Below are 25,434 nucleotides of genomic sequence, written 5' to 3'. Positions count from 1 at the left end.
ATTAACCATTACTGAAACACCACAAACACCTTTCGACCGATAATCGTGGACACGATCGGTCCACTGCCTAAGTCTGAACAAGGGAATGAATACACAGTTACTTTAATCTCCGATCCAACAAAATACCTTGTAGCAATACCAATTCCAAATAAAAGTACAAAAACAATAGCCAAAGCTATATTTGAAGATTTTATTCTGAAGTACGGTCCAATAAAGATGTTCATTACGGACATGGGAACAGAATATAAAAATTCAATAATTGAAGATTTATGTAAGAATGTAAATATCAAAAACATAAATTCTAATGCACAGCATCACCAGACTGTCGAAACAGTGGAGCGTATCCACAGAACACTTAACAAGTTCATACGGTCATATATCTCAGTTGATAAAACAGATTGGGATGTATGGCTACAATACTTCGTATACTGCTTTAACACAACCCCCTCAATGGTACCTGATTATTATCCATACGAATAGTATTTGGGAAAACTTTAAACATACCAAACCATTTCAATAGCATAGATAGAATAGAACCATTATATAATAAAGAAGATTATGCTAAAGAATCTTAATTTAGATTAGAACAGGCACATAAAAAACCAGAATAATGCTAGAAACTAGTAAACAAAAACAAAAAGATAAATACGTCAAAAAAAGCTTAGATTTTTAATTAAAAATAGGATAGGATATTAAACAAAAAATTAAGTTAACGAAGTTTGTATACCCTTGCAGCTTTAGTAAATAATTTGTTTCTCGATCGTTCCTATGACAGCTATATGATATAGTCGTCCGATTTTGATAAAATTTAATTCAAAATTCTAAACCAATTAAAAAATGTTATTTCCAGGCTTACAAGGTTATATGTTAAAAAACACCGAAGATATAATTTTTTCATATTATTTTACCACTAACTTTTTGATTTATCCTATGGCAGCCATATGATATATTCGTCCGATTTTGAGAAAATTTTATTTGAAATTCAGATTAAAAAATGATATTTCCAACCTTAGAAGGTTATATGCTAAATAACACCGAAATTATATACATATATTCTTACCCCGCTAGTTCCCATGGGAGCTATAAGATATAGATGTCCGATCCAGCTGGTTCCGACTTATATACTACCTGCAATAAAAAGAAGACTTATGGGAAAGTTTCAGCCCGATAGCTTTAAAACTGAGAGACTAGTTTGCGTAGAAACAGACGGACAGACGGACGGACAGTCGGACGGACGGACAGTCGGACGGACGGACAGTCGGACGGACGGACAGACGGACATGGCTAGATCGACTCGTCTAGTGACGCTGATCAAGAAAATATATATACTTTATGGGATCGGAAATGTCTCATTCACTGCGTTGCAAACTTCTGACTGAAATCATTATACCCTCTGCAAGGGTATAAAAATGAAACTGGCCATAAGCTAGACTTTAAACCTATGCGGTAAAAAAGATAGAACCTAATAATAATATAAAACTTTTAAATACAAAAAACAAAACTCAGACAGTTTAGAAGGATAGAAAAAAAAATGTATTAATTAATTATAAATTAATTTCTTCACTTTAATAATGAATATAGGAATACAAATACAAAAAATAATAAAAAATAATAAGAAATACTAACTTTTCTAATATTTACTATATTACCTGCAAAAAAATTAATATTTTTTAATTTTCAAATTTTTATAAACATACATATATATATATTACACATACAACAAAATAATTAAGAAAATAACTCCATAGATTACGTTATTTTTCAAATGGAGGGAGATGTATTATGCTATGTATCGGGTGCACACTGTACGACTTATATCACTGCAACATTGTGGCATTTGTTTATGTCCTAATATTCCCAGCACTTCAAGTGCGGACCCACACAACAATGTTATGAACATCCTAAATGCTGAGCTGGCGTATCTGCATGCGCGTCCGATCATTCGGTTACCATGTGAGCATAACACCCTCTTTTTCATGCGCGGCAGCTGCTTGCGCCGCTTATATACACTCTTGCATAAGCATTGAACGCTGCTCTGCAACGGCCAACGACCAAAAAATGATAATTATTACTGATTATCATGATGATGATAGAGACTAATATTATCTCAGTAAAAAACTCCATAACCTTTTGACCTCAAGAATTCGTGGACCGTTCCACGTAAAAGCCTCGCGCAAAATATTTGAGCTTTGCTTTTAAAGTCGAATTAAAAGTGTCGGATTTTACGGCAAAGCACACTATTAGTTTATGAAAATTTCATACACATTACTACTTTAAAACATAGATTTAAAATTATTTGAGTAATAATACTAGGAAAGTCCCGATCAAGTGACTAACCGTATTAAGATAGCGCCTCAGAGCTCAACTTATGGGAAGTTTTACTATCAGCATATTCCCATAGCCTGAATGCACTCACATACATGGCATGCATATCCACCTTTTCGCGCTCTCGCTGCTATCAAGCAAATACATTTGAGAGCATATATGTACACTCTCTTCAGTTTCGAATATCAAGTTCCACTTGTGAATAACGAGTGGCATGTTAGCTTGCATGAGAGGGGTAAAGTGACACAATTAAGAAAACAACGCAACTTTTACTTTTTTGCTTTTGTAAAATGGTTTCTATCATCTAAAAGTGTTTATGAAATTTATTCTTTGTAATCTCGACGCCTTTTGTTTTTGTAAAATATGATATATTTGGTGGAAATCTGTTATATTTAGAAGAGATTTCTGTGACACCTCCGTTTGTCTTTCTATCGTCCAGACTTAAAAGGGACTTCTACGCGATATACGTGCATATATTTTAGTTTTGTAAAATGTGTTATACCGCGCATATGCTACAACGAAGTGACTTGAGGACGATAGATGATAGAATTATCGCTTTCCTGCTGGATACGAGTAATCGAATTACATTGATGTCTGCAAACAACATTTTCCGTACCTCTCTCGCTCACTCGTATCCAGCAAGAATGCGATAATTCTATCATTTAGAAAATTTATGTTTCCCATAATCATTATACCCTTGCAGAGGGTATAAACTGAAACTTAACCAAAAGCCTTCTTTCTATTGCAGGTAGTAAATAAGTCGGAACCAGTCGGATCGGACGACTACATCATATAAGTGCCAAAGAAACTATCGGAAAATTAGCCGGAAAATATGAAAAAATTATATCTTTGGTGTTTTTTAACATATAACTACCTACGCTTGGAAATAACATTTATTATATTTTTAAGTATTTCGAATTTAATTTAATAAAAATCGGAGCACTCTAACATATAGATGTCAAAAAAAATGGTCTAAGAATAAGAATGAAATCATTTTATGTTTTAATACTAACTCGAGTTGATTATTTCTTATAACTGCAAGTGTATACAAACTTCGGCTTGCCAATGATAACTTCCTTTCTTTTTTAAATTTTAAATTCTGAATGGAATTTGTAAGAAAAATAAAAAACCAACCTATCTCGCTGTTTTAGTACTCGACTTAGACAAACTAATCCCAGTAAATATTACATACATATGTACGTGAGTGTCCTTTTATTCCTCTAACCATCTATTCATATGGATTGAATTTCCTATTCGACGACTTTATTTGGCGTCAGCGACTTAACCTTCAATAATACCGTCTTCCCATGGAGTCCATCGGTTCAAAATTTTTGACATATATAAAATTCCGATTCCCATTTGGCTCATCCACCATCTACCATCCTGAACAGCTGGTCTGAAGACCTGTGGTTTATAAAAGCGAACCTTAAATGATTCAAAACGTTGAACTTGTAAAAATTTCCGTGGTGTAACTGCTGGCTTGACTGAATGTTTCTGCTGCTTAATTGAATGGATACTTATTTTTGGTTAATTTGCTAATATCAGTGAAGGAATCATATCACGTTGAAAACATTCCACATGCTAACGTTTAATTGTATTTAGATTTGCGTAGTTTTGAGTATTTTTCGAAGGAGATTAATTGGCAGGTCTCTCCCTTCGGCTACAGTTTTCCATTCTTATCAGCTGTTTATTTAAGCGAATGATGAATTCGCTTTAAATTGCGGCTGTGTGCGGAGGCTTTACCGAATCCTCGAATAATTGAACCGAACCAAGTAAACCACACTTGATGAATCATTAAATGTGAGAACGCCTTCCCCATATGTGCGCATTATATTTCTAATCAGAGGTGTGAAGACGGTGTAACATGATGAAGTAAGTACGAAGTTGTTTCAATCATTGTTTCCAATTTCTAGAAAATCAATTTCAATATTACACTAATAAAGTAAGAAAATCTAACAGCTGAGTGGATGTTTTTTGTAAAAGTAATGTCGAATTATATTGGGATTTTTATATCTAATTTTTTATTTACAATTTATGTTACAGATATTTTATCTATCAGAAAAGGTTTTGTTATGTACAAGCCATCAGACTATTTGTATCTAAGGGTGGTTTATTGATTTTAGACGGCATATTGTCAACGTTGGATGTAAATAAAACCAACCAATTAAGAAAAATGCAATCTCAAGGACAAGGTCAGCAATTGTCACAACTACAATCTGCGGCTCATTCATTATTACAACATCAATCAAATGCAACGGGGAGCAGTTTAGTCGGAAAACAAAATGATCCCCAATCTCTGTCATCTGTTGGTAAGGAACGCACATATGTGTTTAACTAACGATGGACATACATATATATATATATATATGTACTGTACAATAATAGAGCAGTTTTTGGCATTTTTTCTGTATTGCATATGCTTATATTTAATTCAATGCTTAGACAGCCTTATTATTTCTGGACTGGTAAAGGGGATATTGTTTTGCTGGTGTCGGCGGACAAAATTTAGCTTTTTATTGCTGTTTTTCATCAAAATAGAGATAGGGTGTTTTGAATATACATATATCCAAGACCTTAAAATAGAGTTTAGATACGCACAATATAAATTTAATGCTTAGGCAGCGTTTTTTGTTCTTAACTGCTAAAAATGTTTATTTTTGTTTATTATATGTCAAATTCATGTACATACATACATGTCAAGTTTAGAAATCATAAGTGCTATTTAGTTTAAGGGGGCAGCCTGCTTAAGAGGCTTTAAACAATTGATATTTGTCCTTGCATAAATGTGTACTAAAACTATCTAGGAATGTGACTACGTTATTTTAGAAGCAAATTTCAAGTTTCAGGCGGCCGGAAAACTTTGGCGTACGATTTATCGCTTTTCTATGATTTTACCTATTTGTCGGTTAAGATGGGGGAAAAAGTAAACGTCCTATTGGAATAAGACAAAATTGATTATATTCGGGATTAAATTCTCTAAGTTGAACCCAAAAAAACTTTAGAATGTTATGATCAAACAAGAACATCCTTTACGAGGTAAAAATATGGCGACGATTGTAAATACTCTTACTACATTTTTTACATTCGGCACGCTGCAATAATATGCCTGTGATTAGTTGTTCATTTTTAATGAAGCGTGCCGACTATAATAAATGTTAGAAATGTATTTATTTAGTAAGAAATACTGAAAATTTATTAAAGCTCAATATAAGAAACATTAATTCTCACCTTTTTATTACAGGCTTGTGCTATGTGGCATAAGAAAGGTATTTCGAAATACTATGTACGCCTTTTAAACAAAATTTGTCTATAATACCACCGCTTAAAAATTATGGTCCACAGTTTTTTTATTTATATTATTTTATAGCCTTTTTTCTGATTTGTATGACCCTTGATATTTCTCAACTTTTGCCACGACACATTCTTGTTCTGTCCTTTTCAAAGTTATTCATCACATTAAAATGGCCACATTAGCAACTCAGAAATAATGAAATAACTTTATTTTAAAATTACAATTCATAAAAATTTCTCATGATGTTACTAACTTTGACTATTAAAAACGTTGGCTTGTCGAAGTTTACTTCCTTTCTTGTTTTTACAATCGGCACGCCTAATTAAAATCAAACAACTAAGCAATGACGTATTGATTCAACAAAAAAAGTTCTGATATCAACTTTTGTAACGAAAATACGATCTACTAAATAAATACATTTTCTACATTTTTAATATCAGAACTTTTGTTTGTTAAAGGTGCGTCATTATATTTTTACGTCGTTAAGAGGTGTTTTTGTTTGATACTAGAAGTTTTTGAGTTCAATCAATCAATATGAATTATATCATCTACTTTCATAAAATAAATATTATTCAAGTTTCTTATGTGTAACACACAACCTAAACCGCATGGATAAAAAAAAAAAAATTGTTACGCTCAGGCAGTGTTATAGGTTCTGAACTTTAATTTTAAAACGGGGCTTTTACAACGATGTGTTGCATGTAAAACGTGAAGAAATGTCAAGTCTTAGCCCGAAATCATAAATCCACTTTTGAGAAATAGGAAAAAAGTTTTAAAAATATCGGAACAAAAAAAAATGTAATAAGATAAGATTTTAAGATACGAACAAAAAAAGTCATTGCTCAAGCAGTGTTAGATGATCTAAAGTGGTAAATTTGGCCTTTTTTTGTTAATTGATAACTTTGACACGGATATTTTTACAAGAATGTGTAGTATGCCAAAAATTGAGAAATCTCAAACTTGTATTTGAAATCGTTAGAGCCGTTTTCAAAAAATCAATAAAAAGGTGAGAATAAATCTAAATAAAAAATAATTTATACGATATTTTTAAACCGTATTTAAAAAGCGTACATAGTATTTCGAAATACATTTCTAACTAAGTGTAGCACGAGCCTGTAGTTTCCGTACTTAACTAGTTATGGGTATACAACATTTAGTTATTTATAGCTGTTCTCTCGCAAAACTTGTTCGATTTCTCAAAAGTTGTACAATGTACATATTATTGTTATATAGAGCTGTTAAATATTATCTAGAATTTTAAGGACTCTAAAAAAACTTTTTGGGACAAATTGACAAACAAAATAAAATTTTCATTTTGGAATGACCCCGAAAATCTTGTTTTGCTGATTACTTTTGAACAGAGACTCGATTTTGATAATTGAGGTGTCATTCGACTCGTATTTTAAGTGAAAAGGGTCCCCAGCAGATCAAATATTCGAAAGTTTAACTTTAACACTTCCACCACTTTTTCTCCTAAACTAATTGATTTTGTTTGTCTTTTTATGCAATTTTTTCGATTGGTGTATCACTCAAAACAACTGTGATTGTGCAGTGATAAATAAATAAGTTGGTGGCTTATACTAACGGTTTTAGTTTATCAGATAGCCACTTCTTTGCTCGACATTTATTATTAATTAAAGAATTCAATTCAAAAGTTATATTTTGAATGAATTTGATTATGGTGAATGAATTTAGTGACATTACAAAGTTAAATAAACAAAGTTAAATAAGAGTCAAAATTTCGATTCTATTGGATATCCAACTCCTTTTTTGATTATATCTAGGGCTCTAGAGTGGAATTTGTTCTTTCTCAACAAATAAAAAAAAGAAACAGGTCGTGGTGTTGTAGCCTAGCCACAGCAAGCATATCAGAGCACTTAATGAAACATAATTATATAAGTCAATAAAAGCCAGAATTTTACAACAAAAATATAGGAGACATTAAAGAAAACTTAATAAGTAACTGCAACATAGTAAAAAAATAGTAGCAATATCCACAGATCATTCTATTACATTGGTCTAAAACAAATTAGCCGATTTGACCAAATTAAAATTTTAAAAATTATCTTCTAAAACTTTTATATATGAAAATTTACTATTTATAGATATTATTTTGTATCATAAAAGAAATAAAAAATTAAAAAACCTTATAATAATCAAAACAAGGATTTTATTCTAGTCATGTTGATTATACCCTTGCAGAGGGTATAATGATTTCAGTCAGAAGTTTGCAACGCAGTGAAGAAGTTTCCGACCTCATAAAGTATATATATTCTTGATCAGCTCAGCGTCACAAGACGAGTCGATCTAGCCATGTCCGTCCGTCTGTCCGTCCGTTTCTAGGCAAACTAGTCTCTCAGTTTTAAAGCTATCGGGCTAAAACTTTCTATAAGTCGGAACCAGCCGGATCGGACAACTATATCTTATAGCTCCCATAGGAACTATCGGGAAAAAAATTAAAAAAAAGTTATATTTTTGGTGATTTTTAACATATAAATTTCTAAGCTTGGATATAACATTTTTAAATTTTTGTTAATTGATAACTTTGACATGGATATTTTTACAAGAATGTGTAGTATGCCAAAAATTGAAAAATCTCAAACTTGTATTTGAAATCGTTAGAGCCGTTTTCAAAAAATCAATAAAAAGGTGACAATAAATCTAAATAAAAAATAATTTATACGATATTTTTAAATCGTATTTAAAAAGCGTACATAGTATTTCGAAATACATTTCTAACTAAGTGTAGCACGAGCCTGTAGTTTCCGTACTTAACTAGTTATGGGTATACAACATTTAGTTATTTATAGCTGTTCTCTCGCAAAACTTGTTCGATTTTTCAAAAGTTGTACAATGTACATATTATTGTTATATAGAGCTGTTAAATATTATCTAGAATTTTAAGGACTCTAAAAAAACTTTTTGGGACAAATTGACAAACAAAATAAAATTTTCATTTTGGAATGACCCCGAAAATCTTGTTTTGCTGATTACTTTTGAACAGAGACTCGATTTTGATAATTGAGGTGTCATTCGACTCGTATTTTAAGTGAAAAGGGTCCCCAGCAGATCAAATATTCGAAAGTTTAACTTTAACACTTCCACCACTTTTTCTCCTAAACTAATTGATTTTGTTTGTCTTTTTATGCAATTTTTTCGATTGGTGTATCACTCAAAACAACTGTGATTGTGCAGTGATAAATAAATAAGTTGGTGGCTTATACTAACGGTTTTAGTTTATCAGATAGCCACTTCTTTGCTCGACATTTATTATTAATTAAAGAATTCAATTCAAAAGTTATATTTTGAATGAATTTGATTATGGTGAATGAATTTAGTGACATTACAAAGTTAAATAAACAAAGTTAAATAAGAGTCAAAATTTCGATTCTATTGGATATCCAACTCCTTTTTTGATTATATCTAGGGCTCTAGAGTGGAATTTGTTCTTTCTCAACAAATAAAAAAAAGAAACAGGTCGTCGTGTTGTAGCCTAGCCACAGCAAGCATATCAGAGCACTTAATGAAACATCATTATATAAGTCAATAAAAGCAAGAATTTTACAACAAAAATATAGGAGACATTAAAGAAAACTTAATAAATAACTGCAACATGGTAAAAAAATAGTAGCAATATCCACAAATCATTCTATTACATTGGTCTAAAACAAATTAGCCGATTTGACCAAATTAAAACATGAGATGCCGGTTAGGACACTCACACATAACACAAAAAAACGAGGAAGAACGCTATAGTTGAGTTACTCGACTATCAGATACCCGTTACTCAGATTAAGGGAGCAAAAGGGGAAAGGAGATATATAGGCAGAAAAGCTATATTTTAGGGCGCCACCTACCGGCTATTTCAGTAGATGTTATGTGGGCGGCAGACAGATTTAAGCGTTTAAATATAGTTGGTTTTTGATTACATTTATGTTTTTACTGAAAACACGAGGTTGTGCAAGGAGCTGATTGAATTTATTTTCGCAAGGGCCCGGGATAATTCATCTGCTACTACGTTGACTATTCTAGGCTTGTACCCAATATCGTGATTATATTCGCAAATGTTCTCTCCAACGTTTTAGTTTTGGGTTATGGTTATTGAAGGTATTTGAAAAACTCAGCGAATGCTTATCCATTTATATTACCTATTTTGAGTACCTGTATAGGTAAGGTCTTAAGCTTTGACTCGCTCACACAAAAGCAAGCAATTTTCTTTAGTTAGTGGCGTAGTTTTTCTCGATTTTTTATACAGTGCAGGAAATAAACGCTATTGGCCTAAGACTTTGTTTCGGTACTACACCTATTGCTTAACTTAAAGCATCGGTAGTCAGTTGGAACTATTTTTTTTTACGCAAGGGTTATATCCCCAGAGACGTGGGTATTTTTAGACTTCTCGAATGCTAATATCGCATTTTTTCAAAGTTAATAGCAGTTTTGGATGACTTGGTCTGTGGTACACGGACATCTTCGCCTCATAGTAGTGCCCGAGTCTTAAAAAGGACTTGGGCCGAAAGAGAGGCGTCCGATGTTCAGGCACCATTTTTGCCGGTATACATTTAAATCTCCCTCCTAACGAAGTTATTTTCTAAAGTTTTTTTTTCTTAATTTTAAAATGTAAGGAAACATTTTTTTTTAGTTGTAAAAATTATCTTCTAAAACTTTTATATTTGAAAATTTACTATTTATAGATATTATTTTGTATCATAAAAAAAATAAAAAATTGAAAAACCTTATAATTATCAAAACGAGGATTTTGTTCTAGTCAAAAAGTATGATATCATGTTGATTATACCCTTGCAGAGGGTATAATGATTTCAGTCAGAACTTTGCAACGCAGTGAAGAAGACGTTTCCGACCTCATAAAGTATATATATTCTTGATCAGCTCAGCGTCACAAGACGAGTCGATCTAGCCATGTCCGTCCGTCTGTCCGTCCGTTTCTAGGCAAACTAGTCTCTCAGTTTTAAAGCTATCGGGCTAAAACTTTCTATAAGTCGGAACCAGCCGGATCGGACAACTATATCTTATAGCTCCCATAGGAACTATCGGGGAAAAAAATTAAAAAAAAGTTATATCTTTGGTATTTTTTAACATATAAATTTCTAAGCTTGGATATAACATTTTTAAATTAGTTCTGAATTTCAAATTAAATTTTATCAAAATCGGACGACTATATCATATAGCTCCCATAGGAACGGAAAATTAGTCGGAAAACATTAAATAATATTTCCGTTAGATACTCGACTGTGAAATCATTTTCCTTTAACTCGAGCCGCATGCGTGTGAGTCTTGAATTAGGATTGACGATTGAAAATAAGTGTGTTAGCGGTCTGTGATTAGTTTTTAATTGTTCACCATAAATATATGATCGAAATTGGGTAATTGCCCAATAAATAGCTGCTAGTTCCTGTTCCAAGTGTTTTTATTGCTTTCAGCTTTTGTAAATGAACGGGATGCATATGCTATCGCGAGTTGGAGTCCGTTATGGTTTTGAGTTAATACCCCTCCACTTGCTTCTTTACTTGCATCCGTTATTATGCAAAATTCTTTAAGGAAATCAAGAAATATTTGGCAATCATGCAAGACCAAATGGAACATTCTTTTTACATAATCTAGGTATGTGCTGTGAATAGTCGGCGAAGTTTTTAATAAACGTAATTGCAGAATGCTACAAATCGTCTAGCGCTTTCTGTATCATGTACGACTAGATAATTTTTTATGACATTATATTTCTTGTTGTCCGGTATAATTCCTTTGTCTGTGCTTTTATGACCAAGGAAGATCACTTCATGCTTAAAAAATGAACATTTTTGTGGATGTAGTTTTAAATATATTTTCTACATATTTGGGAGATGTCTTTTAAGTTTTTAAGCATATGTCTTTCGGAACATCCGATGACATCCGATAATCGCGTGAAGCGATATGAGCCATTGCTCGTTGAAAACGACGTTATGTATCTTGTATTTTATTCGAGTTCAATTTGATGGAAACCTGGCGTCAAATCAAGGCATGAGAAATATTTTACCCTTCCTGATTGGTCCAAATTTTATCAATTCTTGGGAGTGGAAATTTATCAGACAGATGTTTTTTTTGTTGATATGACGATAGTCATTTACTAGTCGCCATTTCTTTTCGTTTGAACTGTGGAGGGGTTTCTTTGGAACAAGTAGAAGTCGGCGTTTGTATTGTGATACAGATTGGTTCATCGTCCTTCAATATCAATTTTTCTTTGTAAAAATTATTTGTTGTTATTGATTCGGCTTAAAAACGGAATACTTCAGTATATTTTCCACATAGTTCCGTTAATTCTTGTTTGAATTGAACGTCGAAATTTTTTTAAAGTTTGATTATGATTTTTTTTTTTTATTATTTCAAGTGTTTGGAATTACATTGTAATCGGAAATTGGTTCACATTTTAAATAGGTTATACTAATCAATTGATCAGTACAAGTTGTGTTGAGTCATCGGACAAATGTATTCTGTTTTGATGTAATAGTATTGGCAATGTAAATACCAGGTTGAATCTCCTGATTTAATATTAATGAAGTATCAGTATTTTCATTTTTCTGAGTTCTTCAGATCTGGTTTGTAGAATTGTATTATTACCAGAAGTATATGTTATTGGAATATAAATGTGAATGTGTATATTATTTCGCTTATTATCAGAGCTTGTAAATAACTGTCGACCGTTTTTTTTTTCTTGTGCTCTCGTTGCGAGCACAACCTAAAAAGTTCATACTCTCTCGCTCTGAACAAGAGACTTTTGCTGTCTTCAATTCTGTTTTCTGATGAGCGCTTTTCGTTGAGCCCTTTTTATTTCGGTCGTTTAACGAGTGCGTAAAGAGCGGAACGAAAAACGCTCGCAGAAAGATTGTCAGCAAAAGACCGATTGACCGAAAAACTCAATGCAAACGGTCTTGGAACAACCGAAACAAATGGCCTCCTCGGTGCTGAATTTGTCCGCGTGTTCAGCGGGAATCCTTCATCAATATACAAAGCTTTAAGTAGCTTTTGTAAGTTGTCAATGTCAGTTGTGAATTTATATGCTGTTTTTTACCTTTTTGAGTAGTTTTTGGCATTTTTGTTTTGACTACATCGGATATTTCGCCAATAATAGTGTCTTGTAATTTTTTTATAATTCCGTTTAGAGTAGGTTCATTTTGCACTTTGTACAAAGTTGAGCCCACTATTTTTGATTGTACGACTTCAACAGGTATTTTTTCAATGGCTTTGGATAGATTTAAATATTTCAAGGCTGTGATAAATCTTTGAAGATTGATTTTCTGTCCGTTGAATTCTGGGATAGCATTTGCTATATCCTTACTATATGCCCGTTGGGCAACGGTATCGTCCGGCATTATTAATCAAAAGTGTGTTAAGTATTGTTGGTATTGAAATACTTATACCTTTCCTTTCTAGTTATTAAGTTCGACCCAAGTCTGGTCAGAAATTTCGATACTTTATTTACATTTTTATCTAGTCCATCTCTATATGCGCATTTTTAAAGCAACGTTTATTTATAGTGTTTTGTTGTATTGATTTGTTTTGCGTCATCGATTTATATGATTTATCGAAATCGCTTTTAATTTTAATTTAATTTTTATATAATTCACTCCATTCCACTATAATATGGATATGAATTATTCTTGCTACTGATATGCTAGCTCTACCTAATATGTCCTGATTGCTTGAGATTCTTCTCACAGGAACACCTGGGATGGTGCTCAAAACCATTTTTATTAGAGCAATGTATTAATGGTGAGTTTTCTAAATTATGTGTTGACATATATAAATTTTCTAACTCAGGTAGTAATCGGGGTCGTTAAAACCAGTGTTATTATACTTTCTTATATACCTATACTTCTGGCCATAAGAGAAGATATATTAACAATTTTATACCCTTGCACTCAGAAGTTTGAACGCAGTGAAAGAGACGTTTCCGACCCCATAAAGTATATGTATTCTTGATCAGCATCATTAGACGGGTCGATCTAGCCGTGTCCGTCTGTCCGTTAGTCTTTGTTTCTACGCAAACTAGTCTTTCAGTTTTAAAGCCTTTGGGCTGAAACTTTCCTAAAAATCTTCTTTCTGTTGCAGGTAGTAAATAAGTCGGAACCATCGGGATCGGCTGACATATTATCTTATAATTTTGGGACTACATTTTTTTTAAAGAATTATAATTTAATTTAGAGTCAGAAGACTCTAACACAGCTGTAAAAAAAACGATCAGATATAATAATTAAATATGTTTTCTTTTATATCACTGAAGCTAGAAACAAATCCTTAAAAGTTTAATGTGATGTTAATAACGTCGATTGCTTCTTACAACTTCAAGGGTATACAAACTTCGGCTTGCCGAAACTAACTTCCTTTCTTGTTATTGGTTATTATTATATTACAATTTTTTTACTTTTAATAAGACAAGTTTCTTTGGAACATTATAATTTCAATTATTCTTAATAGTATGGTTATTGTTTCTAGATTTTTTATTATGTATATATTTATATATATATTATATAAAATATTATAATATTCATAAAGTTAAACTAGGAAAGTGAAGGAAATATTTGGTATAGTTTTTTTTTTCACATGGCAGATTTACAATGTGTCGCTCTATGTATATAAAATATTTGCCATATGATTTTAGTACAAAGCCTAACAAGGGTTTGTAGTTTTCAAAGTGTAGAAGAGTAGAAGAGTTTAAAATTAAAGGTGACTTAGGCATTGGTAATTAGTGCGCCTTAGTTTCGCGTCATTGCACCAGTGCGAAGTTGGCTTTCAATTACATCTGCTGTTTTTATACCCTTGCAAAGGGTATAATTTTCAGTCAGAAGTTTGCAACGCAGTGAAGAAGACGTTTCCGACATCATAAAGTATATATATTCTTGATCAGCTCAGCGTCACAAGACGAGTCGATCTAGCCATGTCCGTCCGTCTGTCCGTCCGTTTCTAGGCAAACTAGTCTCTCAGTTTTAAAGCTATCGGGCTGAAACTTTCCATAAGTCGGAACCAGCCGGATCGGACAACTATATCTTATAGCTCCCATAGGAACTATCGGGGAAAAAATTAAAAAAAAGTTATATCTTTGGTGTTTTTTAACATATAAATTTCTAAGCTTGAATATAACATTTTTAAATTAGTTCTGAATTTCAAATTAAATTTTATCAAAATCGGACGACTATATCATATAGCTCCCATAGGAACGGAAAATTAGTCGGAAAACATTAAATAATATTTCCGTTAGATACTCGACTGTGAAATCATTTTCCTTTAACTCGAGCCGCATGCGTGTGAGTCTTGAATTAAGATTGACCATTGAAAATAAGTGTATTAGCGGTCTGTGATTAGTTTTTAATTGTTCACCATAAATGTATGATCGAAATTGGGTAATTGTCCAATAAATTGCTGCTAGTTCCTGTTCCAAGTGTTTTTATTGCTTTCAGTTTTTGTAAATGAACGTGATGCATATGCTATCGGGAGTTGGAGTCCGTTATGGTTTTGAGTTAATACCCCTCCACTTGCTTCTTTACTTGCATCCGTTATTATGCAAAATTCTTTAAGGAAATCAAGAAATATTTGGCATTCATGCAAGACCAAATGGAACATTCTTTTTACATAATCTAGGTATGTGCTGTGAATAGTCGGCGAAGTTTTTAATAAACGTAATTGCAGAATGCTACAAATCGTCTAGCGCTTTCTGTATCATGTAAGACTATATAATTTTTTATGACATTATATTTCTTGTTGTCCGGTATAATTCGTTTGTCTGTGCTTTTATGACCAAGGAAGATCACTTCATGCTTAAAAATGAACATTTTTGTGGATGTAGTTTTAAATATATTGTCTACATATTTGGGAGATGTCTTTTAAGTTTTTAAGCATATGTCTTTCGGAACATCCGATGACATCCGATAATCGCGTGAAGCGATATGAGCCATTGCTCGTTGAAAACGACGTTATGTTTCTTGTATTTTATTCGAGTTCAATTTGATGGAAACCTGGCGTCAAATCAAGGCATGAGAAATATTTTGCCCTTCCTGATTGGTCCAAATTTTATCAATTCTTGGGAGTGGAAATTTATCAGACAGATATTTTTTTGTTGATATGACGATAGTCATTTACTAGTCGCCATTTCTTTTCGTTTGAACTGTGGAGGGGTTTCTTTGGAACAAGTAGAAGTCGGCGTTTGTATTGTGATACAGATTGGTTCATCGTCCTTCAATATCAATTTTTCCTTGTAAAAATTATTTGTTGTTTTTGATTCGGCTTAAAACCGGAATACTTCAGTGTATTTTGCACATAGTTCCGTTAATTCTTGTTTGAATTGAACGTCGAAATTTTTTTAAAGTTTGATTATGATTTTTTTTTCTATTACTTCAAGTGTTTTGGACTACATTGTAATCGGAAATTGGTTCACATTTTAAATAGGTTATACTTATCAATTGATCACTACAAGTTGTGTTGAGTCATCGGACAAATGTATTCTGTTTTGATGTAATAGTATTGGCAATGTAAATACCAGGTTGAATCTCCTGATTTAATATTAATGAAGTATCAGTATTTTCATTTTTCTGAGTTCTTCAGATCTGGTTTGTAGAATTGTATTATTACCAGAAGTATATGTTATTGGAATATAAATGTGAATGTGTATATTATTTCGCTTATTATCAGAGCTTGTAAATAACTGTCGACCGTTTTTTTTTTCTTGTGCTCTCGTTGCGAGCACAACCTAAAAAGTTCATACTCTCTCGCTCTCGCTCTGAACAAGAGACTTTTGCTGCCTTCAATTCTGTTTTCTGATGAGCGCTTTTCGTTGAGCCCTTTTTATTTCGGTCGTTTAACGAGTGCGTAAAGAGCGGAACGAAAAACGCTCGCAGAAAGATTGTCAGCAAAAGACCGATTGACCGAAAAACTCAATGCAAACGGTCTTGGGACAACCGAAACAAAACAGAATAGAAAAAATCGGTTTCGATCTGAGCGCGAGCAAGCACATTTAAGAGCCCATGAAACGGTTGCTCTCTGAGTCTTTTCGTAAAGAGTCAGAAAAAGACACTTATTTGCAGACAACGAGAAACGGTCGACAGTTATTTGCAAGCTCTGCTTATAATAAACCAATCCTCTGTAGAGCTAAGATCTATTTGGCAGTTTTATTTTTTCATAAAATTGATTCCTAGTATTCCATCACATGGAATCGCAAAATCTTGATTTACAATGTCAAAATTTAATGGAATTATATATTTGTTTGGAGGTTTATTGGAGCAAGTCCTTCAGATTTTATGATCTCCTCGCCTATTCCTTAAATATTTATTGTATTTTTTATTTGTATATTGTTAACGATATCTGCATTTTTTAATAGCGAAATATTTGCTCCCGTATCCACGAGGAACGTAAGCTGATTCCCTGTTTCTGAATAAATAAATGGAACGAAGATATTGAGACAAAGGTTAATTGTATAAACTGTTGGTATTTTTAATATCTCGTATCTAAAGGGGTTGGAAATTTCCCGAAACTGGCTGGGTAACGCGGACATTATTGTTTTGTTGTGTATTGCCGTAGTTGCTGGTATTTTGGTTATTGTTGTTTCCTCTATAATATCCACGAACTCTGTCCTCTTCTTGCAAATAGTATTGCGTTGGCATTACCCGTCATTTTATTACTCCATTGTATGTACTTGGGGACAGCCTCATTCATTGATGAGAAGTTGCCTGCCACAAGGATTGTTTTGAGTCGGCCATTCTCAAAACTTTTGACCATTGTGTTTACAGCCTCCTCGGTGCTGAATTTGTCCGCGTGTTCAGCGGGAATCCTTCATCAATATACAAAGCTTTAAGTAGGTTTTGTAAGTTGTCAATGTCAGTTGTGAATTTATATGCTGTTTTTTACCTTTTTGAGTAGTTTTTGGCATTTTTGTTTTGACTACATCGGATATTTCGCCAATAATAGTGTCTTGTAATTTTTTTATAATTCCGTTTAGAGTAGGTTCATTTTGCACTTTGTACAAAGTTGAGCCCACTATTTTTGATTGTACGACTTCAACAGGTATTTTTTCAATGGCTTTGGATAGATTTAAATATTTCAAGGCTGTGATAAATCTTTGAAGATTGATTTTCTGTCCGTTGAATTCTGGGATAGCATTTGCTATATCCTTACTATATGCCCGTTGGGCAACGGTATCGTCCGGCATTATTAATCAAAAGTGTGTTAAGTATTGTTGGTATTGAAATACTTAAATTATACCTTTCCTTTCTAGTTATTAAGTTCGACCCAAGTCTGGTCAGAAATTTCGATACTTTATTTACATTTTTATCTAGTCCATCTCTATATGCGCATTTTTAAAGCAATGTTTATTTATAGTGTTTTGTTGTATTGATTTGTTTTGCGTCATCGATTTATATGATTTATCGAAATCGCTTTTAATTTTAATTTAATTTTTATATAATTCACTCCATTCCACTATAATATGGATATGAATTATTCTTGCTACTGATATGCTAGCTCTACCTAATATGTCCTGATTGCTTGAGATTCTTCTCACAGGAACACCTGGGATGGTGCTCAAAACCATTTTTATTAGAGCAATGTATTAATGGTGAGTTTTCTAAATTATATGTTGACATATATAAATTTTCTAACTCAGGTAGTAATCGGGGTCGTTAAAACCAGTGTTATTATACTTTCTTATATACCTATACTTCTGGCCATAAGAGAAGATATATTAACAATTTTATACCCTTGCACTCAGAAGTTTGAACGCAGTGAAAGAGACGTTTCCGACCCCATAAAGTATATGTATTCTTGATCAGCATCATTAGACGGGTCGATCTAGCCGTGTCCGTCTGTCCGTTAGTCTTTGTTTCTACGCAAACTAGTCTTTCAGTTTTAAAGCCTTTGGGCTGAAACTTTCCTAAAAATCTTCTTTCTGTTGCAGGTAGTAAATAAGTCGGAACCATCGGGATCGGCTGACATATTATCTTATAATTTTGGGACTACATTTTTTTTAAAGAATTATAATTTAATTTAGAGTCAGAAGACTCTAACACAGCTGTAAAAAAACGATCAGATATAATAATTAAATATGTTTTCTTTTATATCACTGAAGCTAGAAACAAATCCTTAAAAGTTTAATGTGATGTTAATAACGTCGATTGCTTCTTACAACTTCAAGGGTATACAAACTTCGGCTTGCCGAAGCTAACTTCCTTTCTTGTTATTGGTTATTATTATATTACAATTTTTTTACTTTTAATAAGACAAGTTTCTTTGGAACTTTATAATTACAATTATTTTTAATAGTATGGTTATTGTTTCTAGATTTTTTATTATGTATATATTTATATATATATTATATAAAATATTATAATATTCATAAAGTTAAACTAGGAAAGTGAAGGAAATATTTGGTATAGTTTTTTTTTTCACATGGCAGATTTAAAATGTGTCGCTCTATGTTATTAAAATATTTGCCATATGATTTTAGTACAAAGCCTAACAAGGGTTTGTAGTTTTCAAAGTGTAGAAGAGTAGAAGAGTTTAATATTAAAGGTGACTTAGGCATTGGTAATTAGTGCGCCTTAGTTTCGCGTCATTGCACCAGTGCGAAGTTGGCTTTCAATTACATCTGCTGTTTTTATACCCTTGCAAAGGGTATAATTTTCAGTCAGAAGTTTGCAACGCAGTGAAGAAGACGTTTCCGACATCATAAAGTATATATATTCTTGATCAGCTCAGCGTCACAAGACGAGTCGATCTAGCCATGTCCGTCCGTCTGTCCGTCCGTTTCTAGGCAAACTAGTCTCTCAGTTTTAAAGCTATCGGGCTGAAACTTTCCATAAGTCGGAACCAGCCGGATCGGACAACTATATCTTATAGCTCCCATAGGAACTATCGGGGAAAAAATTAAAAAAAAGTTATATCTTTGGTGTTTTTTAACATATAAATTTCTAAGCTTGAATATAACATTTTTAAATTAGTTCTGAATTTCAAATTAAATTTTATCAAAATCGGACGACTATATCATATAGCTCCCATAGGAACGGAAAATTAGTCGGAAAACATTAAATAATATTTCCGTTAGATACTCGACTGTGAAATCATTTTCCTTTAACTCGAGCCGCATGCGTGTGAGTCTTGAATTAGGATTGACCATTGAAAATAAGTGTGTCAGCGGTCTGTGATTAGTTTTTAAATGTTCACCATAAATATATGATCGAAATTGGGTAATTGCCCAATAAATTGCTGCTAGTTCCTGTTCCAAGTGTTTTTATTGCTTTCAGCTTTTGTAAATGAACGTGATGCATATGCTATCGGGAGTTGGAGTGCGTTATGGTTTTGAGTTAATACCCCTCCACATGCTTTACTTGCATCCGTTATTATGCAAAACTCTTTAAGGAAATCAAGAAATTTTTGGCATTCATGCAAGACCAAATACATAATCTAGGTATATGCTGTGAATAGTCGGCGAAGTTTTTAATAAACGTAATTGCAGAATGCTACAAATCGACTAGCGCTGTTTGCATCATGTAAGACTGTATATTTCTTGTTGTCCGGTATAATTCCTTTGTCTGTGCGGAAATCCGCGAAAATCTGTAGCGCCTACAGTTTTTATGATAGAAACAAAATTTTAACTTAATTCTGTTTGTCCCATCATTACCTATCGACTGACCTAAAAAAAAATGTGCCACGCCCACTCTAACTTAGTGGGCGCCTCAGTCTTTTGTAATCGTGCTGGTTGGTCCCTTCGGTTGTCCTCTATCCTTAGGATGGTTTTGCTGTTGTCCGGTTGGCTGTGCTTGCTGTTACCCTGCGTGGTACTCTAGTGCCGATGGCGGTTCTGCTGGATATGAATTACGATTCCAACAGTGATTCAGTGAGTAACTACTATGTGCCCTCTTTTTATATGTATAAACCTTTTTTACACAAAATATATCCTCGCAATGCAGTCGCCCTTAATTATAATAATAATAATTATGTATTCCTCGTTCTTCACCGCAAACTTATGTTTGCATTATCTCTTGCGTCGTAGAAAGAATCCAAGAGTTTGGAACATCGAGGGGGTACCATACGTATAATGTATTGATCCCTTCGGGTCCACACTCGAACTTTTGTTCCGCCTGAATGACCGACAGAGAACATTGCAATTGCTCATGTGCTGGCCCTAACGTAGTTTACCTTTAATTGCACACCGCTTGTTCCTTTGACATTTTCGTGCATTGCTTAAACTCTTCCACGGTCAATGCGAAATGCCGGTCTTTATTCTCTAGATCAGTGACTGGTGCTCACATGTGCCTAATCCTGCGTTCCATTTTATCTGTACTGGTTCTCATCATGTTTATCGTACTATCAGATGCGTATTGTTAATGGATGACGTCCTTCATGTTTTGTTCATACTGAGAGTTTAGTTCTCCAAACAGTTCGTTGGCGAGATTTCCTACTAGATTCAGAGCCTCTTTCCGTTGCCGATGATGACTGAACAGTTGTTAACCATCATATAACTCGCTTGCCTCTTGTTCGAGCATATTTATTACTGTTGGACAGGATCCGCTCTGAAAGCACCAACCTGACAAGTCTTCGATACTCTTCTTAAATGCCGCTATTTCCTGCCCCAATAATCGCATTTGGAAATATATAAATAAATAATATTGCTAGAGGTTGAATCGCTCTCGTGCATTTTCCTGCTGACGTCCGGATGTTGACGACTCTAATTTACCCTCTTCCCGGTGTGTGTGCAATGGTACCATTTTGTCTTCCCTAATCAGCACAAAGTCTCCTACGGACTCAGCCTTTTGCTTTCTTGTCCATTTTTACCGATTTTGCAGATGTAAATACTCGTGACTCCGTCTTCTCCAAAAATCCTGACTGACCTTGTCTATATTTTTCCATCTTGTTACATGTCCCGATCTTACTTCCTTGTTATAAATATCGGGAGACACAGTCAGAGGTCCTCCGATCAAGAAATGTCCGGGAGTTAATGCAGCCAAATCGGGCGGGCTGGAAGAAATGGGAGTAACAGGCCGTGAGTTGAATAGCGCTTCTTCTATCGATAACACATGTTTCTAATCATTCATGTGTCAGATCTGCCATTGATACTGTGCCCCTGGTGGAATACAGTGGAGCTATGTTCCTAGCTGCGAGCCAGTTTTTGTCTTTGTTTCTCGAGCCTCATTAGAATACAAAGTCTAATCTAGCTCTCGTAACTCGTTCCTACCCCCAACAAAATTTGTTGCGTTGTCGCAGTAGATGCTTCTTGCGACTCCTCTCCGTCCGTTGATCCTTTTAAGAGCTGCCAAGAACGCTTAAGTTTTTAAATCCGATACAACATTCATATGTACTGCCTTGGTGGCGAAGCAGCAGAAAATAGCTAAATAGACCTTGTGGCGGTTTTCCCTTGAATCTTGTTGTGTACAAAAAATGGTCTGCACTAATCTACCTTAACATCAGTTAAAAGGCCTTGCAATTTATACTCTATCTGTTGGTAATGGACTCATAACCTGACATTCGCCGTGCTCGACAACAAATAAAACAGCGTCGTACTATTTCCGTTGCGAGTTGTTTTCCATTTATCATCCATAATTGCTGTTGAGTGTTTATTCTCAAATATGAGGCGTGTTATTTCGTGAGCAGCTGGAATCAAAATCGGCTGTTCTTCGCAAAGCCTTGGTGTCGTCCAGGAATGAGTCTAACGATCTGAAACTGCCACACATCCGCTCTTCTGCAGTTAAGAAATAGTAGGCTGGACCGCTATTCCTTGTATGTGTTGCCTTATTCGTTGTGATGCCCTCGCTCGTTGTTTTGGCGTTAATGGTCCTGACTCTTACTGGGAGTCTGGCCGGCAATTGTTGCAAAGCCGTAAATTCCAGATGTTAATCCTATTGTGACTGCTGGTGCTTGTTGCCTAACTGCGCCGTACATAATCCACCTTAAAACGGTTTCTTGGAGATTGGGATTATTTTTTTCAAATTGATAGTTTGAGGTTATATCGATCGTGCATAAGCCTCGGCACCCATTAATAAATCTATGCGCCCGGTTCCCCAAAATCTGGGTCTGCAAGACAACATTGCTCGGAATATTAAGTTCTTCATCCTTGGATTCAGATGGTTGGTTTTGCATCAACTCTAGTAAGATGCAGACTTCTATTTCCATTTGAAACCTTGACGTCAAGGACGACAACACCACACCTGCTTGTGATGAGGATCCTTGCACCTGTTTTCCAACTTCATGAATACTTAGTGATGCTCTGGTGGTAAAAAGTGCAAGTCGATATGCCATTTTTCTGGACAAGAGATTTAGTTGGGACCCAGAGTCTATTATTGTATGGTAGTTTTTTCGTTGAGCGTTTTGTCTTTGTAGAGCCACATCGGTTGTAGCAAGAAACAAGTACTTTTTCGGCTGCCGTTAAAGAGACATTGCAGAGACCTTGTTGACCATTGGGCATCAGGCAGTTGGCACAGCCTGCGATCTTTGTTCTTACCTGACGACGGTTCAGGATCCATTCGTCGAAACATGTTGCACTATACTAGGCGGTGTGAACCCGTGTTTCAAATTTTACAGCTTCGACGACTGATGAATTTTACACACTAATATTATTTTCCAGGCTTTTTAAATATTAGTTCTCGTTGTTGAAGAGAAAATTTTTTTAGTCTGCATTTTTTTAGATGAAAATTCAAGAAGGTTCGCCTAACCTGACACGTAGATATTAGCGAGGAACCTCAATGTTGCAAATGAGAATTGATAATACATTCAAATGCTTTAGGTATTGCCGACAATTAAAAAAAAACACTTTTATAATTTTGAGCATCCGCCTCCGCATCCTTTTTGTGGAGTGGAATAATAAGAGTCCTTCCAGACAGTAGGAAAAACTGATAACGAAATAGACGATTTAAACATTTTTAAAATCGGAAGTCCATCCGGACCGGGAGAATAAGTTTGCGTTATTGTGCTGAATCTCTTAAGAGAGATTGCCCTGTTTAAGGCATTAGGGTAGTTCGAATTTGGCCAAGCAGCCGAACTATAAGTAGTTTGGAAAAACTCAGCAATTTTAGAATCCGTCGATGTCTTCATTAAGCTTAGACGTACCGTTAAAGCCAATGCCGATAACTTTCGCTTGGCATTAACAAAGTTTTAAAACTTTTTCGGATCAATTGAAAATTAAGATTTTTATCGATTTAGATTTTAGATTTATTTAACACTATATAGAAAAGTTCAGAGGAAATTTCAATGTCTAAACAATTGTGCAAGTCTGTCCAATTATAATGAGAAATCATAAAGTTAAGTTTCTTATAGTCACATTTACGTAAACATTTTGTTTTAATTGGAGAACCTAAAGGAAAGAGGGCATCAGAGCAGGGGAGGCAAATTGTGTCAGTTCCATACGGGTCCGAATCAAACACAAGATCTAATTGTCTCTTAAGGACTTTCGTATAAAGCTTGCTTGCTGTAACTATAATTCTAAAAGGCCATCCACAAAATCTTTGGCGAATAAAGGTATTGCGACAAGTGAGTCAGTAAAAGGAGACCAAGAAATATCAGGTAGACTAAGTTGACCCAAAACAATCAAAAGGTCTCTGTTAGACAGAAGGGATAAAATAGATTTGATTGTAGACAGATGATGCTCATAAATTACTTAATCATGGTCAGGTGAAATATAAGAACATTTAACAAAAACAGATAAACATTGCATGAAAACTTCCACACATAGAAATTCAATTTAATTGTAAATAAATAAATAAATGACAATTCTTTCAGATGTTAGGCTAGAGGTAACGGCAGAGACGATCGGTCCTATAAGTATTAAAGTTATTTTACAAAACTTCAGAGGCAGATATCTCTGGCTTCAGAAAAGTATCTATAAAAGCCAAAATGTCTTCAATGAATGCAGAGGAGTCAGCATAAAGCATGGGTAGCTTCATACTTAGTCCCCTAACATTTTGATAAGTCAAAAATAATCTTTTTAATTTTTTTGTGGAAGGGTGTTATTTGTTCTCAGTTTATTGGGAATAAATTCTTTTATTACCAAATCATCATTAAGCCAAAATCTTGCAGAAAGTAATATATTAAACACATCAGGCGGATATCCGAGACGATATCCTAAGAGGGTATGAAAGTTTCTTACGCCCCCAGCAGCAGTCTGAACCTCACTAAGCTGAGGTAGGGTCGGCACCGAACTCTTTCACTTAGCCACGGGACTTCACCCAAGCTAGCTGTATCTATAGCCACAGTTGGTTCATTTACCCCTGTGTCAAAAAAAATTGCTGCTACCAAGTTCGGATTTGGGGTGGATTCCATAATAGCGTTAAGGGCGTTTAGGCTAGCTTTTTTGCCTTTATGCAACTCGGTTAGTAATTTTTTATTAACTATGCACAGACGATATTGAATCCCTCATAGAGTTGTTTAAAAGCTCCTCAAATATTCAATAGGTAGTCTCGAGTATGCTTCATAAAGCCGCTCATCTCAACGTCCATTTCCTTGCAGGACTCACATGACCACATAAAACCAGAATGAAGATCAATAAATAACTCTGCCGGTAAATCCTGCACATTTGACGTGCTTCATCGAATCGCAGAGCCAACAAAAAATAAAGGGGTCTTTAGTTGAAGACGCAATTATCAGAAAAACAAAAAGAAAATAAAATGAAATAAAATATGAAAAACATCTCAAAAAACACAAAGACACAAACTACAAAAAAAAAAAAAAAATTAGGAGAGCGTGAAATCGCGAAAATTAATCAAACGTAAGAGAGCACGAGTGAAAAAATATTCTATCGACTGAGCGTGGCTTGTGCGACATTAGCAAATTTAAGCACGAGCAAATACAATGTA

At 34.1% G+C, this 25,434-nt stretch overlaps 1 protein-coding gene across 3 annotated transcripts in view; it reads left to right on the top strand.

The window, feature by feature from the left end:
* The first annotated feature begins 4,174 nt into the window (after nucleotides 1–4,174).
* The window catches only part of LOC108021920 (UDP-N-acetylglucosamine--peptide N-acetylglucosaminyltransferase 110 kDa subunit), a 145,063-nt gene continuing 123,803 nt past the window's right edge, over nucleotides 4,175–25,434 (top strand). Inside the window, exons 1-2 of one of the 3 annotated variants that reach the window (XM_044092650.1) lie at nucleotides 4,175–4,197; nucleotides 4,369–4,634. In XM_044092650.1, the coding sequence (XP_043948585.1) occupies nucleotides 4,190–4,197; nucleotides 4,369–4,634 (274 nt within the window). In that variant the 5' untranslated portion in view covers nucleotides 4,175–4,189. Of the gene's footprint in view, nucleotides 4,198–4,239; nucleotides 4,635–25,434 lie in introns of those variants that run through there. The other 2 variants (XM_050889795.1, XM_050889794.1) reach the window with 2 other exon arrangements.

This window comes from Drosophila biarmipes, unplaced genomic scaffold (genome assembly GCF_025231255.1).
Source record: "Drosophila biarmipes strain raj3 unplaced genomic scaffold, RU_DBia_V1.1 ptg000007l, whole genome shotgun sequence".
In the NCBI taxonomy this organism is placed as follows: domain Eukaryota; kingdom Metazoa; phylum Arthropoda; class Insecta; order Diptera; family Drosophilidae; genus Drosophila; species Drosophila biarmipes.
Note: the sequence above shows the minus strand (reverse complement) of the source record. Positions and strands in the feature narration are given on the sequence as shown.